The sequence below is a fragment of the Centruroides vittatus genome, unplaced genomic scaffold (assembly GCF_030686945.1).
Source record: "Centruroides vittatus isolate TY-2023 unplaced genomic scaffold, ASM3068694v2 contig_1620, whole genome shotgun sequence".
NCBI classification, from domain to species: Eukaryota; Metazoa; Arthropoda; class Arachnida; order Scorpiones; family Buthidae; genus Centruroides; species Centruroides vittatus.
This window is the reverse complement of record NW_027120986.1, coordinates 280,824-291,696: the sequence shown is the minus strand read 5'-3', so window position 1 is coordinate 291,696 and position 10,873 is coordinate 280,824. Positions and strand designations below refer to the sequence as shown.

Sequence of the window (10,873 nt, the reverse complement as noted above, 5' to 3'; positions counted from 1 at the left end):
TCCTCCTCCATGTTGTAACTTGTTTTTTTTACATGTGTTTTTTATCTTATTTATAGAAAGAAACTGGACAAACCATCCCGATCTTTCTACCATAAAAGAACATCTCTACGTCGACGGTCACGTAACAGAAATTTACTTTACCAATGAAACTCTTCAGAACTCTTCGATATTATCGAATGAAAATAAAACTTTACAGACGGCTTCAGACAACCAAAACATAAGTATTACTTTACAGATTCCATTACAGAACTCTCTCCACTTTAAAAACTCGACAGTTAATGATACCGAATCAAACAATTCGAACATCAGTAACGATCATATTCACAAAACAAATTTAAGTAACTCTAATGATACATCAAACATTTCACTTACTGAAAACGGTGTTAATTCCCATTATAAACAGTATCCAGAAGCATATTTTAATCATAGTAATGTTTCAACATTTAATATTTCTATTCATTCGCCAAATAAATCAGGAAAGTTTCAAAGTCAGTTCGGCGATGACGAAATTAGTCAAAATAGCATCGTTAACACATCTCAAAGTCACGAGTCAGATGTTCAAAGTTTAAACGCTTCATACAGTAAAGGTAATATAACTGGAGTTGGAATAAAAGCTACCGTTTCTGTATCGTTTCATTTAATGGAAAATAATGATGAAAATGTAACACAGGCTCTACATCGAGTGGAGAATAATCAAAATTTTACTGAACAAACTCGAAATTTATATAATTCAAGTTCATATGTCAATAATGAAGACGATAATTCGTCAATAAAAAAGTTTGAAAACAATACATACAATGCTACTAATGCTAATAAGGATGATGAACAAACAGAAGAAATCGAAAATACTATTCGAAATGAAAATCAAACGGAATCATTTATTGTTACAACAGTCATTGATACTACTGCTTCCTCTAATAGTACTGTTACTATTACAGATTCAGAAGTATACAATAGCACATTAGAAACGGTGACGTCTACCGAACAAAATGTTCCAACGTTAATCAACGATGTCACAACATTAGCAACATATATACCTCCAGAAAACAACACAGAAACGATATTAAATGTAACTGAGACAATCCAAAACATTAAAGAAGTGATAGAAAACGTTACAAGAACTTTAACGGAGAAAGTAGAAACATCGACGTTAATCGAAACATCAACAACTTTGTTACAAGAAACAACAGTAACAGAAGAAACTACAACAACAGAAGAAACCACAACAACAGAAGAAACCACAACGGAACCACCATTAACCAAAATGTTTGGAGTAATGAAAATCATCAACGGAATAGATTGGAGGCCAGAATTTCTCAATCGACAGAGCATAAATTATAAAGAAACTGCAAACAGTATCCGCATATTGGTCAGCTAATATTTTTAAAATATTAAATAATTTATAATTTATCAATTGAATGATTTTTTTTAATCGTGGGATTTATAATATTTTCTAGCTGAAAGATTTATACAGCCGTACTAGTCTAAATCAGTTCCTAGAAGAAATACAAATAGACAGTTTTAGGTAAGAATTTTAAAATATCGAAATTTAGATGTAACTTTAATTATAGATATAAAAAATTTTCAAATGCAACTTATAATTTTTTTAAATCAATAATATTCTCATATATCTTATGTGACAGATCAGTAGTTTCTAAACTTTTCTTGATAATCTGCAAAACTTTCAATCTGTATAAAATTTCAGTAGTTTTCTGTGATTAAAATACAGTAGTCAGATAACTTCTAAAACAATTATTTCAATAGAATAAAAGTAGAAATTTTATGATTGGCGACTGGAAACAACTTTAAAAAATTCTTATTTTTCATAAAATAATAACTTTACCATTAGAATCAAAATACAATACGTTAAAATTTTTAATTCTTGCATTTTATCTTTATTTTTTTCCATGTTAAATCCATTAAATAGTGTATAACAGTATTGAAATATGATATCAAAATCTTGTTCAAAGTACCAAAACACCAAAAAAAATGTTTTAAAGTTGATGATAAATTAAAGGATTTAGAATATATACAGCCAAGCTAATGAAGAATATATCTTCAGAAAGTTTTTGTTTCTACTCCTGTAATATAATATTGGTTACGTTGGCTTATAATTAATTTATATAAGTAACTGGATTTATGGTTATTCGATAACCAATAAAGAATTGTCGCGACATATTGGTGAATTCTTTTAAAAAAATACTAATACTGATGTGAATTTTACATAAAGATCAAAATTTTACTTTAAAAAAAAAATATGTATAGATATTTTAAATTTTGTGTAGTTTAATTGTATTCTGATTCATTTAAACTATATTTAATTATAAAATATTAAATATAATAGTTGTATTCATTATTAAATCAAAATTTCAGTATATTTTTACAATATATTTTATCTATATACAGTTAATTGTATATTATATAAAATCAAGGTAAAGATATCGTGATTATACATAAAATATGTTTACTTTATGTATATGTATAGCTTTTTTTTCAGTTCACATAATTATATTTTCATCTGTTGTCTCTGTTCTCAATATTTTTCAATTTGTTTCAACTAAAACTTTTTTCTTGGCTGTCTTCAAAACTAACCTTTTATCTGTGCGTCACATTTGTCAGAACCAATCCACTATTCAATCTCTCACCCATCTTCTTGTTTACAGAAGACCGTGTTCATTTAAACTACCAAAACTTAATGTTTAATCACTCCAGTCACATTTCTAACTGTTCATCTCGCTTCTTGTAACACGACTTTTACCGATTCTCTCATGTTATCGTACATCAAAAGCCATACGACCAGATAGTCATCGATTGCTTTCCGGTAAATTGTCCCATGCCAGGAGTGAGTACTGCTATTACTTTCAGCAGTACTCACTCCTTTATCAATCCCCATTTATGTTTACATCACGTTTAAAATATCCATTCACAAAAAACAAAACAAAAAAAACAAATATATTGATCTTCTCAATCTTAACACTTTACAAACCTTGCATTTGCAAACAATGTTTCGATCAATATCAAACGGGATTTGTAACTTGAGGCTTTCCTTAAATGATTAAAACGAATCAATAAAATGATAGGGCATTGTTTAAATTGCTCGAATTTTGTCATTTCAGCGAAGGAAGCGTAGTGATTGACTATTTCTTGATACTGAAGACAGAAGCACTCGATGCAGATTCCTTGGTTCATCAGTTCAACAGTCTCTTGAAAGAAAACAATTATTTACTCGGCGAATTCACTATTGATCCAAATGCTACAGAATTTGGAGGTGCGTAAACCAATTAATGTACTTCACGAAAACAATTATATGACAAATTATGCTTACTTCTTTGTTAAAATTTAAACTTTAACTTAATACTTAGTTGTATCGACTTTAAAACGTAATCGATAAAGAGATTAATTATTCCCTTCTCTGTAATGGCGAAACAGATATTTATATTAATAGTAATTAATATCAAAACGATTAAAATGTTTTATATATTAAATCTAAATTGTAATAAAGAATGAGAAAAGAATGAAAACTTCGAATAAAGTGGACACGAGAGTGGCAGGTTGACAAATTGATCGAATTTGAAGATCTTTTTTGGAATACCTCTTAACGTTTGCACTTTTGTTTTCACGACTTGAATTTCGAAATTTTTCTTTTAATTTAAACGTTTTTCCTTAAATTTGTTTCCTATTTTATGTTATTCTGTAGTACGATTTCATCTTAAATGAAATTTTACATTGAAATTACATATTATTAACTGTAGTAATATGTTGTAATTTTGAAATTTTATCTTGAGTCGATGAAGTTGATGAACTTCTTAATCATATAAGCCAATAGAAAATAGTTTATATCGTGGAATTACCTACTTTCTGGTAGCTTAAATCAAGATAGGAGTTCAAAATTTCTTTTTGTTTTTTAAGCTAGTAGAAAGAGCTTCTGAGCTGTTTACGTTTGACAAAAAATAATCCATTTTACAATAAGAAAATTATAAAATGAGATTAATTTTGCAAATGTTTCAGTTTCTTACCAAGAGAAACGTTTTTACAGTACTATAATCATGAAATTTGTTGATTTTTTTTAAAATACAACAAAATAATAATGAACCTTTATGTATTTCTCTTGTTTTTAACTCATATTTTCAGTCAAAAAACTGCTTTCTACTATATTATTGGAATTCAACTGAAGAATAGATTTATTTTTCGTACACTACAGTTAACTTTTATCTTACTAAACCATTTAATTAATTGATAGCTTTGACAAGAAGGATAAGAGAATTGTTGAAAATAAATAGAGGAGAAGATACCGAACAGATGCGAGAGAAGATAGATAACCAGTCAAATATGATCGACCATTCTAAGAAACTGTATGAGAAGATAAATAAAAAAGAATTTTTCAATTTGAATAACATTTATCTTTTTTTAATAATTTTTTTTTAATAAAGAGAATTTGGATAGAATTCAACTTTGTCTTAGAGAATTATAAAAATATTTTAAAATATGAAAATATTTATCCAGTTGAACAAACATGATATTCCAATTTTAAACTTATATTACTGTTTTGGATTACTTAGTGGGTTTGTTTTCTTCGGTAATTTGTTTTACTCTAAAATATCTTAGGATGAAGTCTTCGAAGGGTTTCATTAATCATTATACAATCATTATCATTATCAATCACACTGTAATCGCTAAAAATTATTCAAAATATCTTACAATGTTTATCTACATGTATAGTAGAATCCCAATTATTCGAGGTTCTACATTATCCAAGGCGAATCTGTTAGCGAATACACTACATTTCTTTACCGTAATTCATCAAAGAATGTTTAAAACGATTTGTTTCTGTTGCCTTTTATCATTTAACTTCAATGTAAGACAAATTATTCATATTAAAGCTATATATGATAATATAAATATTTATTCTTAAACGTATATTAGATGCGTAATAAATGATGTATAAATTCTTGTATTTATATATGATTAAAGCTTAAACGTGGTATACCTTATAAAATTTTTATAACGTAATTTTTAATCCTAGTTTTCGGTCATCCGAGGTACCATCGATCCACATACCTCGGATAATAGGGGTTCTGTCGTATTTAAAATATCGAAAAACCCAGAAAATCTGCTCGCAAAATCTCTAAATCAGTCTAAAATTAAAAATGAAGTTCAATAAATTATTCGAAAATATTTACGTTCTAGAAATTATAGAGATTTAATGTGCTTCATTTTAGAAATATAATTCTTCTATTAATTTTATTTTTGTTTTGAGTATAATATAACCAAGGATATCTTTTTAGTGATGGATTTTCTTTTACTTTATTGACATAATATAAAGTAGGAAAAGAATATTTTTACAATATATACGCATCATATCTTTGCATGACTTGCCATCGATAGAAGAAAGGGATATAGATTCAGTTTTTTAAAAAAATTCGAATTCTATCCAATAAAAAAAAAATAGTTAACCTATCTTTTGTATACTCCCTGGAAGCCTTGTCGACCTGTTTATATCAGCCATTTTAACAGTATCGCAAAATTTATCTTTGAACTGTCTATGACAGGAAGTCTGCCTCTATTATTACTGTCACTTTCAATTGAATTGATTTATTAAGGATGAAAAATTATGAAATTCATGTAGAAAATTTCATTTATATACGAGAAAAAAATGTAGTTTACAAGTGTAGTTTATAATCCATTAACTTTGAAAATAGACAAAAATTTAAAGTAAATAACAATTAAAATAAAACTGTAAGTCTAAATTTTAGAAAAAATCTAAATTTAAAAGAGATTTAGACTTTCTTTTAGAATTTCTTTAGAAATTTATTTATTGAAGAGATTCTAAATTGTTTTTTTTTTTTTTTTAATGTAGATTTTCTTTATGTTTTGTATGACTATTCTATTATAACTGATGTTTTCTTTATTATTACTTTCATTTCTTTTAAATTTTATTTATGTCTTAATTAAATTCCTGTTTTAATTTTTATAAAGTACATTTTTTTAAAATATTTTTAATTTAGCAATTGTTTATTTCAAAAGCCGAATTTAAACTATTCTTTTAGAAACTCGTTCGAAGCAACATTATTATGCTAATCGGTTGTTTTATTTAATTTTTTTTTTCTTTTTTCCTCTCTTCTTCTCTTATAAAAGCTGTTTTTATTGAGAATAGAAAACGCTTTCTAAAGGGGGAAAAAAGTTTCTTCTAAATTTGTTTATAAAATGTGTACTCTACTATACAATAGTACTATTTTAAGTTTTAAGAATATATTAAAGTAATTTTTTTTATTACAAAATTCAAATTAACTATAAAAAATATATTTGTAGTTAATTTGATAAATAAATAGAAGCAACATTTCTTATATCTTTTAAGTAAAATATATTTAAATCATCTTGAAATAGGAACAAAATTGTTTGTTTTTTTTTTTTTTTTTTTTTTTTAATTTAATGCATAACTTTACTACAAAATTTTGCTAAAATTTGTATGAATAGAGAGAGAATTTTAGCAAAATTCCATTTCCATTTTCTACATCTGTGCATTTTTGTATACATTAAATCATATTTAATCATTGTACTTTATTTTACTGATTTTATTATTCATTCGAATGGTCGTGCTCTTTATTTTCCGTAAGAAATAATTTTACGAACTTGATAAAACTGATTAATTCCAAAAAAAGAAAATTCTCTTGAGAAAATAGGTTTCATTAAAATGAAACAATCTTAATGGAGATTTTTGTTATTTTTCAAGCGGTCATTATCTCTTGTAATGCAAATTCAATTAACTAAATTTATTCTAACACAATATAGTTCTATAACAGTTTACTCATAAATGCAGGTCAGAACAGCCACATGCTCTACTTAAAAATTATTAGCATATATTAATTATTTAACTCCACTAAAGCCTACATATATTATTTAGTTATAAAAATTTGTAAAAATAACAATTATACATATAGAATTGATCTGATAATAAGCGTGATTAAATGATCTAAATTCTCTTAAGTATTGAAGAAAATGACATAATTGTAAATTTGCTTCTTAACAATTTTGACATTTATAGGCTTCATGAATTACTTTGAGTTATATACAGCAATTCAACGAATTTCTTATACACCACCACTACCACCACCACCACCGCCACCCTTTAGCTTGAAAACTTCGATAAATCGATTTATGTATGATCCACGAATAGGTAGCATATAAAAACTTGTCACATCTGCTGCTCGATTCCCGACTACAGTATTTCCTACTTAGTGCTAAATTGAATTTTACATTTTTTTTTCCTTTTTTTTTTTAGTCGTTCGTGAAGAAGTAAAGAAACCGACCTCTGCACCCAATATTGAACCTCCAGTACCTCAATGGGTGATTGCTGTAGTTGTTATCTCAGCCGCTTCTTTTATCTTCATTTTACTTTTTTCTGCTGTCACGGTAAGTCACTCCTCCATCTTTTTTTAATGTACCGTTTTGTTTTCAGTCAATAGGTTGATTTAATTTCTCCTCCTCTTCTTTCTGAAATCTTCTTTACGTCCGTTTTCTTGGCGGTCAATGAGTTCATTTAGATTTTAGGAGGTTTCCTTTGATATCTATATTGTATGTCAATAAATTTACTTAATTTTTCTTCTATCCAATGAATTCATTTATAAATTTTTTCCTCTCATTTTCAGCATTTCATTTCGTTTTCATTCAAAAACTTTTATTTATTTACATTTAAGATGTATGCAAAATCAATCATTTTATTTGAATTTTATGTTATTGTTCGAAATGCAATTAGTAATTTATTTATCATATTCATTTCTGATACGTAATATGTTGGCATTTAATTATGTATGTAAAGTGGAATATTATAAAGACTAAATTTAATTAATTTAGTTGAAATTAATTAATTAATATCTGCTGAATGTTGCTGAAGTTAATTAATTAACAACTTTTAAATCTGTTTATTTTTAATTTTGTTATTTAATATTTCATCTGTTTATTGCATAAACAAACATTTAAATTTTCGTTTCGATCGTCAGTTTTTTTCAAGTATTATTTATATAAATTGTAAATATACATTAAATTATAAATGTAGTGTATATTAAGAATATGTTAAATTTTTGCAATTTGAACATAGTTTCATGTCGACACGCAATAATTTTAACTTAATTTTTTATTTTACTCCGCGTAACGTTAACATGAATTCCATACGATCATTAATTTTATTTATTTACTTATTTTTCTAAACGTTTCATTTTATAAATTTTCGATATAATTCGCTTAATTTCTAATCATAAAATATATCCTTTTGTTTACAGGCAATTGAAACCGGCGATTATTTATTGTGAGATCGTCACAATGCCGGGCCGCAATTTTTAATTTCTTTTATTTAAAATATATGCTCTCCACCTCAAATTCTTAGTATCGTGCCCCTGTACATCATACTTTTCCTGTTAGCAATAGAGTCGTGCCAGTCATCTTTCTAACTCCTTTCAGAGAAAAACATTTGAATTGATATAACATGACTTCTGGTTTGCATCAGACGTTTGTATGTAGTTCAATCAAGGCCTTCTGCCCCTAAGGTTTTAGTAATGTTCAAAATAACCACTCAGTCGGATTAACGAAACACAAAGTTTATATTTATAATACAAATGTACAAAATAATACAAATTAGAGTCACAATTAAATGTGCACAAACACTAATCCAACGACAACCGACTATTCCCGTACAAATTCGTCGAAAGAACTCCTTACGACCTCCACAAACAGACTCGTAATTAACAGCACCTCCGAGTCAGGAACAAGTTCGTACTCAACCACTGGAGTATACTTTCCCCAGATTTCCGTAACGTCCAACGAGAGAGAGTTAGTTAGCACTTCGATAACGACGATCTCGATCCGATCCGATCCTCCCGATACGAACCCAGCCGATCCCGATACCAACCTCTTTCCCGCCGAAACTACTGCTTAAATAGTGTTCGGCGTTTGAATCCCCCGCCAATCAAATTTGAATGTTTCCACAACGGCCGCCAACGGTCATTTCCCGCCAGCCAATCGTCCGTCTGTCGTCGACTTGAAACTCAACGGTTCTTCTAACGGTCATTTCTAACGGTTTACCGTCCCGAAAGTTCGTTATATTAAAACAGGGCGGAAATCGCTCGCCTAAGCGATTCCGAACCCTACAGTTTTCATATCTGGTCTCGAATTTCATCTATGTAATTCTATTCTCGACATTAAGGAAATGTGTACAGTTCTGTTGGGTTACAATTTTTTTCAAATTGTAACCCAACAAAACTGTACACATTTTTAATATATATTTTATTTAAAAATCAGCATATATATTTACAATGTAAATTTTTGTTTTAATTGCTTGCTTGCTTTCTGCAATTTGAACACGTGTTCCATGACGACACGCAATAATTTCAATTTAATTTTCCATTTAACTCTGCATAATTTTAACGCGAACTCTATCAAGTCAGTCAATTTAATTTATTTCCTTATTTTTCTATACGTATCATTTTACAAACTGCCGATATAATTTGTTTAATTTATCTTCATAAAACACGTCCTTTCGTTTACAATCGATATTTATTTATTATGAAAAAATTTCTTGATAAAATTATTTTTCCTGAAAATTTCTTTTTCTTTCTCAATTCTTGTAATACATTTTACTGTTGCATTTTTTTTCTTCTTTTTTTAATTCGTTGCTTCGTTTCTTTCATAAATTGAAAGTACTTGAAGTAATCCAAATCGAAAAATTTAAAACTTTTCCTCTCTATTTTTCTCCTCAATTTCATAAATTGAAATTTCTAGAACAAAAAAAAAATACCGGGGGGAAAATACAGGAAAAAATCTTCTCTATTTTCAAAACTAGTCATTAATACTTTATAAATGTATCAGAATATAAAGATATATAACGATATATAAAGATATTTGGGATATACAGTACGTCTTTTAGTACGTCATCCATAAAATTTTACTATTTTTTTTTTTTTACTAAACGTTTTAAGTCATATCATAAAAATCTTTTAAAGCCATACCGTGTATCTTTTATCGCTTTCGATTACAAACTCATCTTTAAATTTTCTATAAAACTTTAATGATTTATGAGCTTTTTATAAACAGTAGAATATAACATAAAGGTTTCTTAAAATATAATAACGTTTTTCCAGATATACGAACGACATTACACTCGCAGAGTATATAACACAAAACTCCAGGACGACGAAGAAATTTTCGAGAAAAATGTTACACTAAATGGAAGATCGAATCAAATGGCATACGAGAATTTAGCTGCAGATTTGGTCTACGATATAGATAAAGTAGGTAAAAAATTTTATGTTATAAGCTAAAATATGCCAGTAAATTTGACTATCTAGAATGACAAATTATATGATGTTTAGTAAAGTGAAAGTAAATGAAATAACTATCGAGTACAGTATTTTACTGAAGAAAATTTTAGTGTACTGTACATAGCAAAAATTTATTTTAAAAACAATATTTCTGATAGATTTATCATTTTTATTTTCACGAAAAATATTATTGGCTGAACTTAACGCAATTTGAATGAAGTTATCTTGATTAATGCTAGTCCAAAATTCTTAAATTGTTTCAGACGTCTACTTAATATAGAAGAAAGACGACGACACCAGTTTTTGGCGTCCAGCTGACATGATAATGACTTGTTAAAAGCAAAGATCTGTACTAGCATTCAATTTAAAATAGATATTAATATTTAACAAAGCACTAAACCAGGGGTCCCAGTCAACTCTTTCTAGGATTCCTCGACTTTTATCCACCTCCTCTTTTTTTCTAATACAGTTAATAATAATAATAATAATTAATTAATTAGTCTGGTGAACCAGTATTAATCCACACGTCATAGAAAAGATCTACTTACAGAGTGTAAATTTAC

General features: G+C 27.6%; 1 protein-coding gene across 3 annotated transcripts in view; it reads left to right on the top strand.

The window, feature by feature from the left end:
• LOC136968821 (rhoGEF domain-containing protein gxcJ-like) overlaps positions 1–10,873 on the top strand; it is a 51,750-nt gene that overhangs the window by 26,439 nt on the left and 14,438 nt on the right. Inside the window, exons 2-6 of one of the 3 annotated variants that reach the window (XM_067262864.1) lie at positions 57–1,369; positions 1,458–1,525; positions 3,117–3,268; positions 7,280–7,410; positions 10,131–10,280. In XM_067262864.1, the coding sequence (XP_067118965.1) occupies positions 57–1,369; positions 1,458–1,525; positions 3,117–3,268; positions 7,280–7,410; positions 10,131–10,280 (1,814 nt within the window). Of the gene's footprint in view, positions 1–56; positions 1,370–1,457; positions 1,526–3,116; positions 3,269–4,240; positions 4,353–7,042; positions 7,193–7,279; positions 7,411–10,130; positions 10,281–10,873 lie in introns of those variants that run through there. The other 2 variants (XM_067262865.1, XM_067262862.1) reach the window with 2 other exon arrangements.